At 38.4% G+C, this 22,965-nt stretch overlaps 1 protein-coding gene across 1 annotated transcript in view; it reads right to left on the bottom strand.

Annotated features, from left to right (window-relative positions):
* Positions 1 to 22,965, bottom strand: part of EXOC5 (exocyst complex component 5) — a gene marked incomplete in the record, with an annotated part of 1,512,951 nt that overhangs the window by 579,261 nt on the left and 910,725 nt on the right. The window contains 2 exon segments of the mRNA XM_044074439.1: positions 17,565 to 17,673; positions 17,763 to 17,910. Of these exon segments, the coding sequence (XP_043930374.1) occupies positions 17,565 to 17,673; positions 17,763 to 17,910 (257 nt within the window).

Consider the following 22,965-nt stretch of genomic DNA (forward strand, 5'->3'; position numbering starts at 1 on the left):
TTCCCAGTAAGAACTACAAGCAAAATGTAAAGATGAACCTAGAGAATGAACACCATGACAAGACTAGCCAGGGAACTGTAATTTAAATTTAAGAGATGGGATACAGTAAGGTCACCTATGAGAACATATTTTTTCCTGGCTTTGACCAAGACGATGGAAAATAGAGAAAGCACAGGTGAAAACCCTCTTAATTCAAGTAATCAGAAAAAAAAATCAAGTCATCGGCCTCTATACCACCAGAACACTGTTTGGGGAAGGAAGCAAGCAAAACAACTCATCTTGGCTCTTATCTTTTACACAAACACATCTATATTTAGAAATACCTACTCAGGAATAATCAAGAGAGTTCACAGCTCCACCCTTAGATACTGAAAGGGGGGCAAAGTCAGCTAAGTGTTTTTTATTCCAGGAATGTATGTGTTGTAGAAGTCAAGAGTCAGACAGCTGAATCTAAATAACAAAAGGCTGGAAAATGGAAAAAAAATTAACTAGCTGTTCATACAAACTGACAAAACTGCAAAAATCAGAGGATGAAACGAAGAAAAAGCTAGCAGTGTATGAGGCTTCCCAAGAAAAGCCGTTTTAAAATATAAAGTTAGAAGACAGAGCACGCAGAGAAAACCTGAGAATTTCTGCTGTACCAGAGAAACTAGAAGGAACAGAATACATTAATTTTATGAAAGCACAAATAAGCAACTGGACTGGTGTTCCACAATAAGATTTGGAAATTGAAGGGCACATAGAGTGCATGCTCCAAACCTGGCTATGAGAAAGCAGCCAAGACTTATATCAGTAAAGACGCAATCATACCAGCAGAAAGAGTTGATCCTGACAAAACTGCAGCAAAAGGGAAATTAATTAAACACTGGAGGCAGCACAGTGTTTGTGGAAAATGATTAGTCATGGTACACCAGGCAGAAGAAAAGCAATTTTTTCCAGCAATCAGTGAATGTTGGGAGGCAGGTGTGAGATTCAAAATACTGTATCCAGCTGTCTTCAGAGTATTTTTTCTGAAGGATCAAAGACATTTTGATACAAAATAGGGAAAAGGAGCAAATAAAAAGTATTCACCAAAAAGTGAGCCAACAAGCTGTAGGGGGCTCTGTTTCTCATTCTTCTTACAGTAAAGTTCATACAGAGACTTTGCCAGTGAAACATTTTCCAATGTGACAAAGGACAATGCTTGAGACACAAAAAAACTCAGGAGTTTACTAGAAGAATCAGTAGTACCTTTGACTTGATCCAAAGTCTGGTGTTGGGAGATGTAGATGAAGAGGAAGAAGACCAGAAGCACTGATGTTAGTGAATAAATGGGAGACTATAAAGCATCAATCAGATTTGTGAAATATGGCTTTATGAGAAAAAGTGGCTGAAAAAGACTGGACTTTTACTGATTTGTTAACCTTGTGGGTGGGCTGTAAAGCATATACCCCCATTTTGCATTAATGTTTAGAAGGACACTAAAAGGGGGAAAACGGTAATTGTAACTGAAACAGTTTTTGTTTTATTAGTGTTTGTATAAAATGTTTCATGATGTACATTGCATATTACACATAGTAAAGCAGTTCTGTACTATGTGTAGTCGGGAGTATTTTAAATGTGTGGGGAAGTCTTTTCAGTGACTGCTGTATGTATTAAATATATTAAAGTAAATTGTGCGTTAGGCCCGATAAAAGCCAAAACGTAAAACTCTACTGCCAATCATTAGCGGACCAGAGTTCCGCTGTGGCGACCCCTAACCGGGAAAAGCCGAAAGACACAAAAATATTGGTAAATATAATTAATATTAATTTAAATTAAATTAATACATTTTAATTTTAAATATTTAATATTTAATAACATTTAATATTTCAATTTAAATTAATTTAAATTAAATATAATATAGTAAATATTGGGTGGTGCAGCAGTTAACGTTGTTACCTCACAGGAAGAGGTTCTCCAGTTAGATTATTGGCTGGGGTGTCTTCTGTGCGGAGTTTGCATGTTCTCCCACAGTTTGCGTGGGTTTCCTCCAGGTACTCCGGTTTCCTCCCATAATCCAAAGACATACTCTGGAGCATTTCTCCCCACACCTCCGCTGAAAATAGGTTCTGTCCTAGCCGGACTTTTCTGGTCAACAAATGTTAAATAAAATAAATAAATTAGTTTTTTAATTGAAAGAAATACAGGCTTTACAGTCAAGCAGGACAAGAAAGGATGGACAAAAGCAAGTTTAATGTTAATACACTGTGATCTTGGGCTGCTGGAGTGGGTGTGGGGTGTAAATCAGCAAGAATTACATGTAGAATGAAGATATTTTCTCTTATTTTTTTACAAGGATGAATGTCTAGATTAATGACCTTGGCTTAAACTATAAACAAGTATTTTTTTGTAAGCAACAATGCATTAAAATAAGACAAAACAACGAATGCTATGAAAAAATGCCAAGTTTCTTACATCTGCAAAGATATTAGCTTGCTTTTTACCATTAGCAAATGCAGAGTGGAAGTCAAGTAGTCTGATGCTGAAGAAAGTTGTATATTATGTTCTGAATGAAGCTGACAAAGATGCATTATTGAGTATTTTTCCATGAAGAGCTGTCTGCAGGTGCAATTAATCTTGAGAGTTCTGAACATTCTCTGTTGATAGAAATGTAACATTTAAATGGACAATGGCAAGCAGGTTAGAGGAAAAAAAAGTCTGAAATTATGGGAAGTGAATAAGAGATAGCAACCACCGTAGCAGCAATAATATTTTAATGCATTTAAAGGAATAGTGTACAATTTAGTTTTATTTAAAGACAGCCAATGCACTTTTTCTTAGGGCTAAGAGTTACTGTTTTCTGAAAGCATGCAAACTGTTTTTCTACATATGGGAGAAGAATAAAGATCAGGAAAAACAGAGAGAAATCAGCATTAATTGGAACACAGGCAGTCATATGCGCTTTAGCATGGGTATCTTTAATTTTAGGTTAGGTAATGCCTGTGGGTGCAGCTGTCGATTTCGGTAGTTGTTCCTATCTGGAGGTTTAAACTTAATTTTTTGAAGATATACACATTTATTTATGGTTGTTCTAATGTTATATGGGATGGGGTGTTTTGAAAATGCATTTTGTTTTTTGTTTGAGGGTTTTCATTAAAAAAATCATAAAAATGTAAAACAGGTTCAAATGTAGATGAGAAGAAACAACAAATATCAGCCTGACAAACATTAGTGCTTGCATGCAACACAACAGCTGGAAATACACATTCAAAAAGCTGTCATGTACAACAGGTGGGAAAAATAGCTTTTATCATGATGGCTATGCTAGCCATAATATCTTGGAATGTAAATGGCCTTACAGATACAGACAAAAAGGAAAGTGTATTGAATTATATTAAGAAATAGAGAGTGCAAATATCAATGCTACAGGAGACGCATTTGAAAAAAATGAGCAAGTGAATTTGACAAAGAAAAGATTGCAGGATGGATATGCAGCAGAATATCAGAGACAAAGAAATAGGGAAGTAATTATACTAATTGCTCGCCTGGCTCCAAAAGTGAGAAAAGAGGGGGAAGAAACCAATAATGGTAGATTTCTGATAGTAAGGGGCTATTAGCAAGGGCAGAGGATTGCACTGGAGTGTATTTATATTCCATCAAAAACTGCTATTACGGAGCTTAAGAAAATCTTAGAAGAAATAATTAGCCTTCACTAGGGATTACTATTTATAGGTGGTGAATGAAACTTGATATGCAATAGAGAGGCTGTATCAGGGGACCTAGAAGGGAAAATATAACAACAGAGGTTACATTTCTGAAAAAACGTTATGAAAATATTTGGTATGGAAGATGTGAATTCAGTATTAGGAACTTGATCAAAAATTACATCTTATTCTCCAAGGTACAATAAGTGAGTGAGGCAAGATAGAAATTATACCTCACTGTAACATTTGCATTTAATTGAAAGCTTCGGACACACATTCAATAACTATTTCAGATCATGCACCAATAAAAATCAAAATAAAAATGCAAGGTAACAAAATAAAATGAGACACTGGTACTTTCCCACATACCTGCTAAAAAGAGAGGAATTTAAGGAATATGTAGAAAGTATTAGAGTGTTAGTAGGAAAGAGAAATACCTTCAGAATTTATTGCTAGTGAGTCGAACAAAATGAAAATGGAGTTTAAAAACAGAGTAAAAATAAAACAGAAACAGACATGGTTAAGAAACAATAGGAATTACTTAGAGGGACTAACAAAGGTTAAATATTGCATAATAATGGGAATCACACAGAAGAGGAGGTCTGAATGCAGAGTGCTAAAGAGAAAATAAGGGAGTGTCTGGATATTATTCATCATATTATAAAGACTGCTGTTAAGCAACTATTTTTTGATAAGTCCAGAGCAAAAAATGTTTAACACAAAGCAGCATAAATAGAAAGGGTCAGACAGACTATAACAAGAAAAATAACCAGAGATCCTGTAGAGGTTTTAGTGACATGTATTTCAGAAATTTTAAAGAAAATCTGTATAAAGCAAAAAGTCAAGAAAGAGCACAAATGGAAATATTTATGGAAGACTTAATTGTGCCAGGGTTAGAAGAAGATGAGGCTAAACAACTAACAGTTCAGATCAATGTGACCTTGCAGGCAATGCAAATGGCTCCCATTCAATGGAGGATACACACATACAGAAATAAACAGCCCAGTATATTCAGAAAAACACAAGCTACCATTACAACTTAGTAATATCAAATGACAATTGCTGAAAACAATCTTTGCTAAACACAGCATGATAATGAGGAAATCTAAATGGGTATGCAGAATGAAGTACTGCGGTTATACTGTATACATTAAGGTGAGAGGAAAAGAAATGGAAAGGCTGAAGAATGCCCATTTTAGTGCCCTTTTCTTAAACAGAATGTATACTGACCCCCTCAACCAGCAAAACTATTGAAACCTCAGTTGCCCTTATACATTCACTACGGCAAAGACGAGGACTGCATGTGTAAGTCTTGGGATGGGGGGGGGCTGTTGGTAGAAAACCTAGGATCTCTGGAGCATGCTTGTGTTATAATTTTCAGGACCTACTGGATGCCTACTGGATGAGTGTGACAACTTTTAAGGCAGAAAGAAATTCTTCTGAAAACTGGACAACCTACATCCAATGGAATAGTAAGAAAGAACTGAAGATAATCGAAAGCAGGGAAGACATGATTATAAAATATCTGGGTACTTATGTGGAAAGTTCTCAATCATCAAGTTTCCACTACAGTCAGGAAATCCATCTAACTAGCCAGATAATGTCCAAGGCCATACCTTCAAGATCAAGTCACCATTTTGCCACTGTACTCTTCCTTTACCAGACACATTAAATACAATGCTTTCTTTGCTATGTATAAATGGACTCATATTGCTCAACTAAAAAGGCCCCAAAGATACCTTACCAAGAAAAGTAAAGGCCTTAAATCCTTTATCTATCCTGAGAAATTAACAATTTTCCTTATATTCAGTATCTTACAGACTACTCTTGGATGACCTGTCTCTCACTTTTCAAGCCATGAAAGATTCAGTCCTATTTGGCATTTTTTTTTTTCAAAAACCAGTGGAGCTATAAACATCTGCACTATGGATCTATATCTACACCAACAAACAAACAAGACAGGTTCCTAACTCAACATATTCCTGGCCTATGGAATGAGTTATCAGTACAGGTCTAAAAGTACTACTTTGACTACCTTTTAAGACTAGCCTTGAAGTGTGCTTGAATAGACACACATACAACCCTGCTCGATTTGTAAGGTAAGCACAATTAAGTGCTTGAAACGAGAGGCAAAAAAATTAAAAGTGTCTACTTAAAGGTGCATGTTGCTAGTTATCTTACTATCCTAATTAACTACTTGCCTAGCATTCCCATGTTCCTAAGACAATCGGTGATGTGATGCTGTAGCTAAAAGATGCACAAAAGCAGAACAATTTTTTTTTTGTGGACTGCTTTTTGCAAATCTCTTGACACTGAGGTCAGGCACACTGACTAATGCAAACCAGAACTTCTACCGGACAAAAAAAAAAAAAAACCTTCAACCACCAATCCAAAAGACAATTCATGACCTTCTGTTTAGCGGTGCATGAAAAGTACAGTTAAGAACTTACTATAACAATAGATGTCATACTGATCACTGTTGCATTATTCCAACATTGATGGATTATCCTATCCAAGATAACCAAATGCCTGGCTGAGTGCATAAGCAAATGTATCAGCTTAAGATCCTCATACTATCTAGAACCAGGAGACCCTGGAGGAGCCGGAGTACAAATAAAGTAGGAGTCCAGCAAAGAAGGAAGTTGAGAAGGGAACTACTCCCCCCTTGGTCCATAAAGGTAAAGAGAGAGCATCAAAGTGAAAATAAGAGAAAGTGAAAGGGGCTGGAGGGAGGGATGTAATACTGCAAAAGTGATCAATAGGATATCTACTCTTATGGGATGTTTTTCCACAATTGTTCTATGTCCTTCCTTAGATCACTGTTGCAGTATTCCAGTACTGATGGGCGATTCCTAAAGCTAGAGATTTTTAAGGGTGGATGGGTTGGGGACAAGGGAAACAGTCTACTCATCCTAAAACGGTAGATCTAGCAAAGGATGGTCTTAGATATGGAAAGGACATTCAGTTTGTAATGTCCAGTAAAGGTGTGAACTGATGACCAGGTGGTTGCCTCTAGAACATATGTGGAGTCAATGCCTTTGAAGCAGCTCTGGTGAAATGAGCCTTTACAGATGATGATGGGGATTTGCCATACAAGGAGCAACATATAAGGGGGAGGGTGGGCCTTAGAAAATCAGTTGGAGATGATCTTATTTAGAGACAGGATTGACCAACGTACCCTCCTGGAAGGAGATAAAAAGCTTGTCTGTTTGCCTGGATGTTTTTGTCCTGATCAAACAGAATCTTAATTGTATGTACACAACCATGGAATGAAGAAGTCTTTCCTCATTGTTTTGTGCGTTAGGAAAGAAGGTAGGCAAATGGATGGTCTGGTTGACGGACAGCTAATTTACTACCTTTCATATAAAAGAGGGGCTAAGCCTATGAGGAAACCACATCTTTATGGAAGCCAAGGAAGGGGAGAATGGCACTTAAACTCCTCTGGCAGAGGGCAGAGCAACTAGCTGAACTGCTTTCCAGGTACAGAATTTCTGAGAGACAGTTACTGCTGGTTCAAAAAGTGGTGAAGTAAACTTTCCCAAGGCAAAGTGGGAGCCTATGAACCTAAGAACAGGCTTCCTACTTGGGTTCAAGTGAAGGACACCAATTAAAAACTGTTTTGACTTCAATTATGGAAAGTGGTGAGGAGGGGGTTAGAGTCATGCAGAAATAAGAGGTAGGTGTGCCTTAATGGAGAAATAGGTTAGTCCACTTAAGTAACACACACAAGAAAGAAAGAATAACCAGAATCACCACATCAAAAGGGGCCCTTATTCTTCTTAAGATAACAGATGGAAAATCTTTTCCACTTGAGATTTTCCAGATGTAGGATTTCTCACCTCCCACAGTAGGATTTCTCACCTCCCACAGCACATCTGAAAACTGGTGTTTATCACTCAAACAGCCAGGATGAGAACCTGCAGTCTTTGCTGTATTCGACGGCCCTCTTTCTGTGTCAGTTCACTTTGTGGGGTAACTTGTTGTGACAGTCTCTGGCTAAATTAAGAAGGGGGAACCAATGCTGCCTGGATAAAAAGGGAGTCACTATCAATACTTTTTCATTTGTCTCTTTGGATCTTCAAGACAACTCTTGATGAGGTGGGGCTTAGAAGAACTCCCCACCCCAACAGAAAGACATCACGCATCCACTCTCCAAGCCTAAGGACAAGGGGTCCTGCAGCAAAACAGCCTGAACAGTCCATTCAAGATCAAGCTGTTTTGCACCAGCTAGAGCTGTCTGCTCTGAGAGAAAGCAAACAGGTCTATTTGAGGGATACACACTTCATGGTCCATGTCCTGGAAGGTCTCCCTGTCCAACATCCATTCATGAGGTTCTTCCATGGATCTACAAGAACACTATCTGCTGACAAAATGTAAATGGCCTGGTATGGATAGATCTGAATTTATTGCATGATCCCATGCAATCAAAGTTAGCCAGCACAGCTGGTAGGGCTTGATTCCCTTCGATTGTTGATATACCACATATCAGTGTTGTCTTGGAAAATCCTGAGGAGGCCTGGTTTACAGAGTTATGAAAATACCTGAATTGCTTGGATAAGTGCCTGCATTTCCTTGACAATGATGTGTTCTGTTATCTCCTTGGGTGACCACTGCCCCTGAACTGTTGTGGGGTCCATCCATACACCTCAGGCAAGATCCAAAACATCTGTGTGGATGTCATGGGTGGAAGTGGTTGGGCGGAAGGGCAGTTCAGAACTGAGATGGATCTGAGGACCCCACAGTTGCAACTCTTTCATTAGAAAGTCCAAGAGGAGGATCTGGAGGTCCAGCAGGTGAGAGAGCCGAGACCAAAGGACGTCAAGCAGCACTGGATTTTTCTCATACGTAGACTGGCAAAGGGTACCTTAGGTACTGTAGCTACCATGTACCACAGAGTTCTTTGGATTTCTCTTGCTTAAATCGAACCCAGAGGAAGCAGGTACTGGAAGTAGCTGGACTTGAATAGGACTTTCCCCTTAAGGAGAAAAGCTGTCATCAAATGAATGTCCAGCCTGCAACACAAGACCACCAGATCTTGGGAGGGGATCAGACAAGACTTCTTGAAGTTAAGGGTGAAGTCTAGTCTTTCTAACAGCAAGACTGTGTAGTCTTTAGTGGGGGGCCAAGGTGAGAGAACTGGACAAAGGAAGTGGGAAGTGGGCTTGGATGATTCCTCTGATACCTGGGGACAGCAGTGAGAAAAATCTGTTTAGAATCCTGCATCACTTTCTCCCTCTTTTGCACAGTTTTGAAAAGGTCAGCTGTACTACAGCCCAATGAAGGTTCCCTATGAAGGTGTAATCCAGCAGCTTGGCTTTGACATCCTCTATGATGACTAAAGGCAAAGCCAAGCAAATCTGTGGGTAACAGAGCCAGTGGCTGGAGCCCTGGGGGAAGTCTCTGCTGCATCACAGATGCATTTATTAGAATGCCTGGCTACTTGTGCAGCTTAACTCAGCATGGGTACCACCTGCGTCTTATAACTGGAAACCTCCCAATTAGCCACAATTTTATTTAATTCCCCTAATATAAACAAAAATATTTTTTTCATCAAAGTCTGACAATTCAGGGCCTTGAAGACTAAGGTGGCAGAGATGTAGATCTTCTTAACATACTGGTCCATACCCTTACAATCTCCATCTGATGGCAACTCATTAGCTTCAGGTAAAAGCTTAGTGGGCTTATCAATGAAGAATTGAAAAACTGAAGGACCCACTACTTAGTTTTTGTAGAGAAACTTCATAAAACCTGTCAGGTGTTTTGGAGCTGGAGGCTGGGAACCTAGGGAAGAAAAAGAAAATGTGGATACACTGCATCCAGGAATGCTCCTAAGACCTACGGTGATGGAGTGAATTTTGGAGCCCCTACCTCAAAGTAAGTCATAGCATGTCAATGACTTGTACGGGCTGACATTCAAAATGTTGCGTCACCCAAGTAATAGTCTGCCCAATGGAAACGTCTTCCATAAGAGAGTCAGGGTGAAGGTCTCCATCATCTGAAGCAAGCTGTCCAGGAGAATATTTTTCAGATGAATAAAGCAAAGGAATCCTCATCTGAATTTGATTTGTCTTTCACTTTAGATGAAGATTTGTGCTCTTGCTTTTTTTTTGGGGGGGGGGGGGCAGGGATCTTCAACAACACAATGGCATTGCACAGACACTGACAAAATTCAAGCCATTCCTGTTCCTAAGATGTCTGAGTAGGAGAAATACACTTTGTCTTAGGCATGATGTCCATCCTAACAAAACACAGGGGTTCGGAACACTGACGGACACTGATTATACTGCTTGGTACCTCATCTCTAACAAGGATGAGGGTATGCCCACTGGTCCCTCCGAAATTATCATCTTAGGTTTCCCCTTTCCCTATCACTCAGTCTCATCACACATGTTCGTAGCAGACACCACACTGGCCTCTGGCTGGGGCACAGTAGTGGGTATTTGTAAAGGAGTTAGATGTACCAACCATTCCTCCTGCATCTCAGTGAGAAAATCTGACTCAGACTGGGCAGCTGAAGATTCAAGCCTTCATTTCTTGATCAACTTTTTGGGTGTGAGTGGGATGTACAACAGCCAAGATTCTGTCATCTTGGTTTGCATGAGGCACTTCAGAAGTTGGGTCTATTACAAAAGGATTTTGTAACAGATGACTGCAAATTCTTTAATCAAAACAGACACTGGGAGTGGAGGTCTTTATAAGGGATCGGTCAACCACAGTCACACTTCCCTCTCTTAGCAGACATTAACAAGTCTTTTGTATCAAAGGAAAATAAAAAAGAAGGCTCCACAATGGGGCACTTACCTGGATAAATGTAGGCAACGGTAGCAGCAAAGTCAACTAGTGTACAGGCTGACATGAGCGAAGATCCTGCATTCAGATTGGTGGCAATATAGTGTGAGGATCTTACACTCAAGTCTGCTTCTGTACCCTATGCCCATGGGCTAAGGTCATAGACTGGATGCATGATGCACCAGGAATGTTTTGGCTTTGTACACCTGCCAGACATCAGACTACCTCAGGCAGGATAACCCATCAGTATTAGAACACTGCAACATTAATCCAAGAAAGGACATCTAGTGTGGTACAGCCATACAAACCAGCATGAAAAAATCACTATCAATATAGCACACACAATGGCAACTGCAGCATCATGCATATATATCTAACCACACAACTCTAAAAATCGTGAAAAAGTACTTCTCTGTGTTGCATCTCGGTGTGCTACAAAAAAAGGCTTTACTTTTAATGCTTAAGCTAGCTAGAGCTTCTAGTCAGATAAAAAAGAAAAATTGTTATTTTTTTATGCCACCAATATCCTTCTCAACCCCAGGCAACATCTAAACTTTTAACTTAATCAGTCACAGCTATCACCTGATTGTCCAACAATCCTTTTGTAGTCTTCACCCAGTCTAACCAAAAATACACCAGTCCTTTGGCCTCCAGGACAGAATAGTTTTGCTGGATGCAAACTCTCACAATGTTAAGTGGGAAACAGAAGTAAAAAATTGAGACAGCTTGTTGCTGTCATCAACACAAGCTGCCAATCAGTTTACCTACCAAGGCCACGAACAAACTAAGTTCACCAGACACAGGCAGGCAAGCCCTAATGTCTTGCCACAATTCTTTTATTTAGGTATGATGAGCTACAATACACCCTAGTCTCTCCAAATATGGTGCAAAAATGCTACATCTTAACACCATCCAAATGGAAAGAAATGCAGACAACTAGCTGTTCAAATTTTCCATCCCACCCAAACCTACAAACAAGCAAAGCTTGAACCTGAACCCTGGTAACTGGCAGCATAGAAGATCTCTGTGCCACAAGACTGAAAAAAGAAAGGTAAATTAAATTAAAAATATTAAAGAACATGAAGTTAGCAGAAGAAGAAATTCTTTCATACCTACCAAATGCATCTACCTAGTTCTACCTGGATGGATGCTATTGTACACAATAACCTACTTTTGGTTACTCACCCTTAATCTTGAATTTATGGGAGAAATCTCCCAGAAAAGCACTGAGTGACAGCGGTTTCAACACAGGTCACATTGCTATAAAATAGGTCTCAAGCTTTCTGGTTAAAATGCAATGGATAACCCATGTTAAAGACTGACAATATTGAAAGGACACAATAAAAAAAAAACTGCAAGTAAAAAAAAAAAAGAGCTGCTGTTCAACCATGCTTATCCACAAAGTTTTGTGTAGCCTTTTAGCATGCAGATGAAGGTTGACTGCTAACAGGCAGAAATTTGTTAAATGCAGCAGCAATAACTAGAGTAGGTTTATTGTTCAAACATCTAATATCAAACAACTGCTAAGAGAGATGGGCCCCATTAACATGTACTGGATAAATCCCACTAGGTGATGGACAGTAAATGGGTACCCATCCTAAAAGTATGACCTGCTGCTGCAGCCTCCTTAAACTATAGTGAAATCTATAGGCAACCCTGTCTTCTGACAGATGTACTCTGTTCTGTATAATTTTCAGCTTATCAATCTGTACAACATTTTAGAAGAATGGCTCGTCAAATTGGGTGGAGGTGGAGAAACTATGTAGTATGCATAGAACTGTAACTTCTTTGTAATTTGCTTTCAGTTAAAGAGCTGGGGCCTACCTTTAGGTGGTAAATGGGACTTGCCTAAATGGGATTTTCCTATTAAGTCATGTTTTAAACGTCACTGTGTACAGCCAGCATCTTAGCACACTTCAAGTGCACTCTGAAATATTAGCAAAAATGCTTACACCACACTCGGAGGTATTTAAAAGAGGTTGCCTCTTTTTATCAAAGCACTTGGAGGTATTTGAAAGATGTTTCCTCTTTTTTCATCAAAGCAGTAACCAACAGCAAATTAGCAGATGTTTTAATACAGCTGACAAGGATTATGTCACCCAATTCTTCGGCTGCAACAGATTGCGCCAGTATGTGTTAAAACTTTAAATTTATAAGATTCTTCATAACATGGCTTGTGTCTGGAATGGAACCATACTACAGTGCTAGCTAAGAGTGCTAAACTCATAACTGTATTTGACATATGTGAAAATAATAGTTTAGTACTTGGGACCTGTATTTAGCCAGCGTGTACAAAATCAACTAAATATAAGACAAACGAGTTGAAAGTGTATGCTTGGGCTGTCTACAGATCCATGAAGTATTCTGAACAAAATCCTATATAACCTGTGCAGTATAACAACTAAGGAAGATGCATACTAACAGTATCAACTTTTAACTGGAAGCAGTATTAAACTGGACACTGACGGTATGCAAATACGTATACACTGAAGGCATCACTTGATGGAGGAAAAGGTGTCTTCACCAAGACAGTTACAACATCTATTGTACCAACATTCAAAGGTGTCTGGAGCAGTAAATGATGCAGTGTTACATTCTGCCTCCACTTACTCCAATGCCAAGTACGAGGCTACTTTTTTTGAAGATACACGCTCATTCAAAATGACGTGCGTTAGTTACTGCTACGTGACCACAGTGTTAACTAACTTACTTAGAGACAATTAAGGAAGCAAACATATAGTGTTTGTCTACCTTTGTGTAATGCAGTGTATAATCAGGGGTATGGTAATTACCAGTTTTGTGTATGTTGGTAAGGTTTGCAAAGGCTATCCAGATGTTATAGTGAAGCATCACTACATGCTTGATTCAAAGACAGAACAAGTCAAAACAGGACAGCTAAATTCATTTGTGAGGGTGGTAAAGTATAACATTAACCAGAGGTCTGAATAAATTCAAAGAAAAAATAACTTGCTGAAATCTATAAAAATAAAACAGAAATGTGTATACCACCATCCAAATTCCTTTAGAATCGAATGATTTTTATATAATGAAAAGCATTCAAGACAGCAAATAAAGATGGAAATAGGCAAAAGCATCTGCTTGTAAAGACAACACAAGAGCCATCCATGTTTAAAAAAAAAGGACAAGCAAAATAACTATCCCATGCACATAAACATTTCAGCAAGCAATCTATACTAGACTGGATTTTGATAAATAACCCTAATATACGTCACAAATCTGTACCCTGAGTGATCACTCCCCAACCTTTCTTCTTAGGAAACACATACAAAGACATCCGCAAAAAAAAAAACAAAAAAAAAAAAAAAAAACCTCCTTCTCTATTTTCAATACACTACTACAGCAATACTACTACAGCAATATGTTTGGTCTCCATTAAACGTCCTTCAGTTAGACCTCACTGTACAGTATTTTAACAAGTCATTCCTTGAAATACTTAATAGCTTAGCTCCCATTAGAAAAATTTGCTCCAAATTCAAACTACTACCATGGTTATCTAAAGAGACTAAACTGCTTTTCAAGCAAAGGGATAGCGAGCCTGGACTCTTTATCATAACAGAAATGAAGACAACCTAACCTCATAGAAACAACTAAGAAATCAAGCCAAAATACATACTTTCAAACATGTCAGCAAAAACACCAAAACAACCCTCAGAAAATCTGGCAAGCCATTAACCACCTCCTAAGCCCAGTAAAACCTACCACCCCTGCACCATCAACCAGTAGCACAGCTAAGTGTATAGCTACTCAATTCAATATCCACTTTATTAACTCTAACTTCCTTGCAAATAACAGTGCAAACGCCCCCCTATCTATACCAAACTCTTCAGAATATAACCCTAGCTCTTGCACTCTTAAGCCAATCCAAACTAGTTACACAAGAAAGCTTCTAAGTAAATTAAAGCCCTGTTCTCTTGCAGCTGATCAACTGCCCAACGAATTTCTGAAACTTGCCTCTGCAACCATCTCCTACTCCATATCTATTCTAATCAACTACTATCGCTGAACAGTATGTACCTCTCCTCTGGAAAATATCTCATATCATACCCCTCCACAAAGGTGGCCCTTCCACTGACCTTTTTAATTAGACCAGTCTCCATTCTTTCACCATTATCCAAAATCTTACATAAATGCATTCATTAATAAATCCTTAATCACTTCCTTAAGAATAACCTTTTATCCAATACTCAACATGGTTTCCAACCTAGAAATAGTACTAAAACTGCTCTTATAAGCTTCACAAACACTGTTAATCTCTTCAAACATAATGGCCAGCTCATCTCTGCAACCTTCCTTCACATGTGCACAGCTTTCAACTGTGTGTCACATCAAATACTCCTCAATAAGCTTGCTCTTATAATCTCAGCACAACATCCCTAAACTGGTTTCATATCTATCTCTCAACAGTCAACAAGCCACCAAATGGGATAACAAACTCCCCATCTACCAATCACTGTTGAAGTTCCCCAAGGCTCCATCCTCAGCTCTCTCCTTTTTATCATATTAACCAATAACCTCAGTACCGCCACTAAGCTCGCTTCTATCATTCAATACACTGATGCCTGTCTCGTCTGCTTTGTCCCCTCCATTAAGGAACTACAAAAGAAAGTGCAAATTGTCCTCCAAGATATAGAAAGCTACCTATCTGACCATAAACTCTTACTAAACACCAACAAAACGTAGCTTATGGTCTTCAGTTGTGCTAGTGCAAAAAACACCCCATCCCCTCTTGCCATCTATTACTCCAACAGAACAAAAATTAAACCAGTCAAGCAAACTAACTTCCAGGTCTCACAATAGACAACTGTCTAAAATTCGATAAACCTATAGCACTATCAAAAATGTCCATAAAAAACTTGCTGCACAATACAGAGCAAAACCCTATATAACTAACTACGCCAGAACAGCAACAGCCAGATCTCACCCTCCTAGACACCCTACTTTACTGTTACCAAATCCTTACCAACCTATGTAAATCAGATTTACACAACTTCAAAACTTGTTACAATAAAATAGGCAAATTCGTCTCAAACTTACCTCATAAATCACATCATTGCTCAGCTCTGCACCATCTTAACTGGATCGAACTACCCAACTTACTATCTCTCAACCAGGTAATAATCGCTCATAGAGTCATCTACAAACCTGACAATTGTCCCACTCTCTCTGACCTTGTACAACCATATACGAACCTTAGGTCCCTTAGATTATGTGAAAAATTAATGCTCAATACACCTAAATCTCTCAACTATCACGAAGACTCCTTATATTCCTTTAAAATAGCCAAAACCTGGAACTCTGTTCCACAGCATATTCTAGCTAATCCTGATACTCACAATCTGAAACTACTACTAAAAGAATATTTCTATAAATTATGGCTATGTTCCCGCACATTTCCAGGCTATTCTCACTTCTCTCTACACTCGCCTCTTCTCTTCTCTCAATAGGCTACCTTGCATCACTACATCACTAGCATAAACTCTACCCTATGAGATTACTGGCCCCTATTCTGCTCATAATTATTTAAATATTTTTTTTTACGAGTGTTATACCTGAATTTTGATTACTGTTTACTGCTCATCTTTTGCAAGTCCTTTGCTTGCAGTATATACTATGTAAGTTATGCTTATTTTTTTTCATCATGTCTATGTAAATCATTATGTAATCTATTTTACAATGCTTAGGGTATATCCCTAACTATAGAAGTAATGCTTTATTTTTTTCATCATGTCTCTGTAAATCATTTGTAATGTATTTTTGGAGCTTTTCTCCCCGGGTCTCCTCTGAAAATGAGCTCAGGGCCCAGTCGGGCACTACCCGGTAAACACATGCAAAATAAATAAATAAATAAAATAAGCAACACACAAACTTTAAACTATACAGCCTTAACAAAAACCTGCTGAAATCAAATGTGCATATTCACTTAACTTTTCCTCCCATGAAATCAATGCACAGACACCAAATGTACAGGGACTTTAGGAGTACTGTCTTAAGGTCACACAAACAAGTCTTAATATATAAATAAATTGCATTGGTCAGGTGTACTAGATTCCGTTTGGCATGTTCTTAAGCAGGCATTCAAAATCGGAACTTTAGAGACAAACTAAGATAATCATCTGTGCAATTCAAGGCCTCTGCAACTAATACAAATTCCACTTTTTTTAACTTGCGTTTCTATATTTGTTTGAACTCTGGTACTGCCAGCATGGTAAATAAGGTATTTATTGCCAATATGTATCAATGTGAGATAACACTATGAAATTTCCAAAGTACTCTCACTGAAGTTTTTTTAGTGTTATTACCATTTTTGCAGCTACTGCTCTCACCACATAAAATATCTGCACAAAATATATAAATAAAAAAGATATGAGAAATTACAGATGACTATCACTATACCTATGTGTAATATACTACCTATGGATAAAATACTGGTGCAGGGGCAAGATGGTCCATCTTCTTCTACTGTAGCTGAAAACTGAGGTGGCAAGAAACTATTCCATATGCTGGCTGCTGCTCAGATGCATAAGCTGTTAAAACAAAAAGTTGTTCTATCATTTCCAAATGATGAAATGCAACTGTGGAGCACTCAGGGTTTACTGCACTCCAGCAGTTTTATTTAAACATGAAAATACTGCCTAGCTAAGATAAAATCTAACATACTAGTACAGTCTAGTAGCTCAAAACTGTCAACAGGTACACTGCAGACTGCACAATCCTAAAGCTACAGCTTACAGATGAAAATGGTGAATCGAATGAGGGTGAATATTTAAGCTAATGAGCATGCTTTAGAAGCTAATAGTTTGGCTCAGGTGTAACATGACAGAGCTACATGGACAACCTACATGTATTTTGCTAAAAATTCATCTGTTAATCACTGCCATGGACAATTCTGCATCCCACTTCCTAATGACTTCTCTGGAATTGATCATCAGAGAAAAAAGGCCATAGCACTTTGGGGTCAGAATGGGATCCACTGTCATCAAGGTTTACAACTGGACTCGTTACGAAGAAAGAAATCATTGCTTTAACTGAACCTCATCTCACTTTTAGTGCACTGTGCCAAGTGAACAATTATATTAAATATGCACTTACCAGAAAGTCCAATTTCCAAAGCATAGTCAATATGTTCAACACACAAATATTCCACCAGAATACTGAATATCTGGAAAGCATTCTTTGGCAAATCAGAAGGGTCTGATAACTGAAAATTAAACAAAAAATACAGCTTTTTAGAACATGAAATCAAAAATAATATGGTTTAAAATTAAGTAAAGTATGCAGAAATACTACCCTCTGACACCTCTCAAAAGCCTGTCGTGTTTCTTGTAAAAGGTTGACTACCACCTCTTGAGACAAGAAAGTCTCACCATGTGTGTCGATACTGGGGCCAAGCGGCAAATTTGTTCGCTGTCGAATTCTTTCCTTCAGGTCCTGGATACTGAAAAATAATGTCAATTATATTTACATTCTGCTAAAGTTTTACCTGCAAAACACAACAGTGTAAGCTACTTTATAAACACTGGTACAAGCGGTCATATTTATTTGTATATTTTAGAGTCATCCAAACTTAAAAATGGAATTAACAGGAAGTCTTTTTATGATGATGGAATACCCAAAAAGTGGACTTTGCCTAAAAAAGACACTATGAGGGTAGCAACTGCTTTGGCCAGTATGCAGAATCTGTGGAATGAAGGTAGCAGGTCAACCTTGGTGAAGCAAGTGAGGCAGCTGACCATCTCAAGCTGATACATATTTGATCTTCCCCAGAGTGACATCATGCTTAAAACTAATTACCTTAAAGCCAATTATCTTTTTTTTGTATTGGACATCACTCTGGATGTAGGTAAAATTCCCCTCAAAAACAGAATCTGACCTACATTTAACATTAAAGCAAGCTCCAATACGTCTCTTTACAGGTCCTTCTGGTTGAGAGCTTCAGGTCATTCACACCTACATGAACCACCACCAGGTCCATAGTCATACTTCTGTTAGAGGGATTGCAGGGTCCTAGAGACATCATGAATGCTAGCACTGGAAAGGCAACTGTCACTCTGTTTCTGTCCAACTTAGTTTGAACACCTAGTGATAGTAACCAATTACTAAGATATCTATTTGGACATACAAGCTTAGTGGTAATGAAAGGTTCAGTCTGCAGCAAGATAACTCACTAAGTTGACCTACACAAAAATAATATTCTTATAGTTTAGTACTTGGAACCTGTGTTTAGCCAGCATACAAAATCAACCACAATACAGGACAATTAAGGTGAAGCTATATGCTTGAGTTGTTTGTAGCCTGCTGCCACGGCTCTTTAGCTTGATTCTTAGAGTGGGAGTGTCTTGGTTTTTTTTTTGTTTTTTTTTTTTTGAACCTTGGAGTCTGTTAGTGCTATCTTATTGGATGTATGGATGAGTTTATGAGTTACTTAACAGTGTAAGAAATTTCTCTGTGTGGAAGATTTTCAGTCCATATATCTCTAGTCAATCGTATATTAATCAGATCAGACAAAAGTAGTAGAGGTAGCGAACTTAAACTAGTCTTAAGTTAAAAAATAAATAAATAAATAAATAAAAATATATAATTGCACAGAATTACTAAGTATTAAAAAGTAATCCAAGCAAGGCAGGCAGTCTGTTTCCAGTCGAAAATCCTTTATTAAGTAAATTTAATAAATAAATAACTTATTACTTAAAGTATTTTCGACTGGAAACAGACTGCCTGCCTTGCTTGGATTACTTTCGAATACTTAGTAATTCTGTACAATTATTTATATATATATATATATATATATATATATATATATATATATATATAAATTATTTATTTATTTATTTTTAATTAAGACGACTTTAAGTTCTCTACAAGCCAGTACGCAAAAATCTACTGCCAATCATTAGCGGACCGGAGTTCCACTGTGGCGACCCCTAACCGGGAAAAGCCGAAAGACACAAACAAACTTCTACTACTTTTGTCTGAATTGATTGAATATACAGTGATTAACTAGAGATATATAGACTGAAAACCTTCCACACAGAGAAGCTTCTTACACTGTTTTGTTTTTGGATCCACTACACTTGTTTAGTGGGTTGTTTTGAGACTTTGGGGATACCTCGAAGACTACTATTTTTTTTTTTTTTTTGAGTTACTTACTGACCATCTGTGCAAGTGACGGGGTGAACTCCTGGTTACATTGAAAATTATTTCTCTCACAAATAATGTCATGTTGACTGAGTAATAGCTTGCTACAGATGCGCATCAGGCAGTTTCACCACACTGCTCATTCTGAAAACTGAAAAATTCCCCCAAAGATACTTACTTCCCCCATTTTGTAAACAAACTGTAAAATATCAATATGAGTGCATGGTACTTAGTACACAACATTAAACTGTACATACAGAATGCATGCATTACCAATATTTACACAAAAACAAGTACATTCAAATTTCTATTTACCATAACATTAATTTTTATGTGGAAGCAAGTATACATGTACCTATCAAAGTATGTAACTCAGCAGGCATTACAATACAAATCAAGGATTACTATGGTTAAAAAATGCATGTATTACCCCAAAGTTTTTTTTTTTTTTTTTTTTTTTTTTTTTTTAACTTCCTCTACCTCAAAATATCCAAAAGACTACCATATTGACATCACTTTGTTGTTCATTTACAGCACCTCTACATTCTCTAGATCTAAAAGGCATGTCTTCTTTTGCCCCAATCTTCCCCATTCAAGCTATTCTCTCTGTTCTTTTTGAATGCCTGTGTTAAGAACTGCTCATGTTAATAGCTCAATTAAATTTGTTATTAGTCATAATGTAAACAGACTTCTATGGCATAATTTGTTTTAGTCATATTGGCAAAATTAGCTGTTTTGTAAAGTGTAAACATTTCTTAGTTGGAGAAACTACTTCCTCAAACAAACTTAGTCAGAGGTGTCAAGTTTCCAGTGCTGAATGTCTGAGCTGCGTATTCAGCTGTGTATCTTAATATTTCAGTGGATACTGTGTCTGTTCAGCAACCATTTGTTTTATGGCTTTATTGTGACAATGCATTGCTGTGATTATGCTGATTTAATGCAAACCTAATATGGTGGATGGTAAGGAGGCTGAACAGCAAACACGTCACACAAAGGAAGAAACAATGAAGCTATGTTTTACTTGTATGATGCAGTACAATGACTATTTTTCAGGGAGGAAAATCCACCCTGGTATGACTAATTATCAAAAGTAAACAAGTAGGGAGTTCTCTTATTTAGTTTTTCCTTTTTGGGTTGGGGCTTCCTCATAACTGGTTTTCCTCACCACTGATGAGATGTTTACAAAGGAAGCACTCCTGCTTTACTTTTCTTTCATTAACAGGAACAAACAAGCTTGATAAACAGGGAACAAGATCAGATATTAGGTGAAATCTGTGAACTCAAGAGAGGTGCCATGCAGACACCTGGTGTTCTTCGAGAAAGTTTCACTTATAAAATAGACAAACGTTAGTTGTACAATGATGGTAGCATTCTGATATTAAGACTACAAAACCCACGGTATCTTTTGGTACATTACTTCACTGCTCACATCATTGCATGTGTGGCATGTTTTCAAGCTGTACAAGCATCATATCATACTGGTCTCGTAGAAAGACTGCTGGCAGGAAACTTTTCCAAAACTGCAGACAGGAGTTGCTTTGTCATCAGGTTGACTCAGTGGAAAAGAAGAGGCATAACAGAGATATTAAGAAGTTATGTACCTACCATAACGTTCCATGTTAGTTGTCTTCTCTCGCCTTCTTTCTTGCTTGATGGGTTCGGAGCCGATCCCTCGGCTCCGACTCGGCACTTGCTAAGCTCGAGAGTCTCTTTCACCAGCTCGAGGCAGCCCCAATATCCCATGATGCAAGGCAGTAAATACCCAGATCTCGTTTGTTGCCAAAGGGCAATAATACCAAGCATAAAATACTTCCCAAAGGAAGAGGAAACTTACAAATGGAAAAAAGGACCAGGTCTGAATGGTCTTTAGCATAAAAGTTTCTTATACAAGGTCTGTCCAGGCCAGGGGGAAGGAGGGAGGGTCAAGAAAGAAGGCGAGAGAAGACAACTAACATGGAACGTTATGGTAGGTACATAACTTCTTAATGTTAAGTTGTCAATCTCGCCTTCATTCTTGCTTGATGGGACCGCGTCCCTAGCACCTCTATCCTGGGTGGCTCAATGGAACAAACTCTTGAGAACTGTAGAGCCAAAACTGGCCCTGTCCCTGGAGGCCAAGTCCAATTTGTAATGGGAAACAAAAGTGTGAGGAGTGGCCCAAGTGGCCGCTGCACAAATAGTGTCCAAAGGCAGTCTAGCTTGAAAAGCTGTAGAAGTAGCTAAACTCCTAGTTGAATGTGCTTTAGGTTTTGAGCACAGCTGTTTTCCCCTGATCGTATAAATTTCAGTGATGACCGAAGAAAGCCATCTGGACAAAGTCACTTTAGAAACAGGAAGGCCTTTTTATTATCCGCATAGGAAACAAAAAGTTGATCAGATTTTCTAAATTTTTTGTTCTGTCCAAATAATATCTGAGCTGACGGTGGACGCCAAGATAATGTAGCTTTTGTTCAGCTCTATCTGAATAGTTAGGAAAAAATACCGGAGATCAATGGATTGATTCAGATTGTTTTTGAAGCGACCTTAGGTAAAAAGGATGGATTAGTTCTCAAAGATACTCTGTCTTTGTGAAAAATCAAATAGGGGGACGAACCGAAGAGCATGAAGTTCAGACACCCTCCTGGCAGATGTAATAGCCACTAGGAATAAAGTTTTCCAAGAAAGATATTTCAGGGAACAAGAAACAGCTGGCTCGAAGGGGAAGAATTAAGGATGTCAGCACTAAATTTAGATCCCACTGAGGAGGAGGATTCCTGATTGGAGGCTTTAGTAGGAAAATTCCTTTCAAGAAGGCCCTGCAGAGCCTATGGGACATAATATTATGATCTGCTATCCCGACATGAAAATTAGAAATAGCAGCCAACTGAACTCTGACTGTGGAAGAAGAGGAGCCTGCATGAAAAATCTCTGCTAAGAAGTCCAGAACTGCCTGAACAGGGCAGTAAAAGGATCAATATTTTGGGCCTTAGCCCAATAAGAGAAACGTTCCATTTGCTTGTGTAAATCCTCCTGGTAGAGGATTTTAGTGAAGCTACTATGATGTCTCTAACTGGGTTAGAGATCAAAGGAAGCCTGGCTAAGGAAGGAAGTGGAGCAACCATGCTGTGAGGTTGAGAGAGGGATTGACCGGTGCAGCTGACCGGATTGGTGAATCAGTAGATCTGGCACTGGGTCCAGATGCCACGGCTGCACCAAAAGGTGATGATGGAGGAACGGGAACCAAACTTGTCGAGGCCAGTAAGGGGCAATGAGAATCAATTTGGCTCTCAAAACGGTAGCTTTCTGGATCACCTGAGGGATCAGAGAAAATGGAGGGAAGGCATAAAGAAGTCCCTGGGGCCAATCCTGGGTCAGA

Source organism: Protopterus annectens, chromosome 6.part0 (genome assembly GCF_019279795.1).
Source record: "Protopterus annectens isolate FY-2018-M chromosome 6.part0, PAN1.0, whole genome shotgun sequence".
NCBI classification, from domain to species: domain Eukaryota; kingdom Metazoa; phylum Chordata; order Ceratodontiformes; family Protopteridae; genus Protopterus; species Protopterus annectens.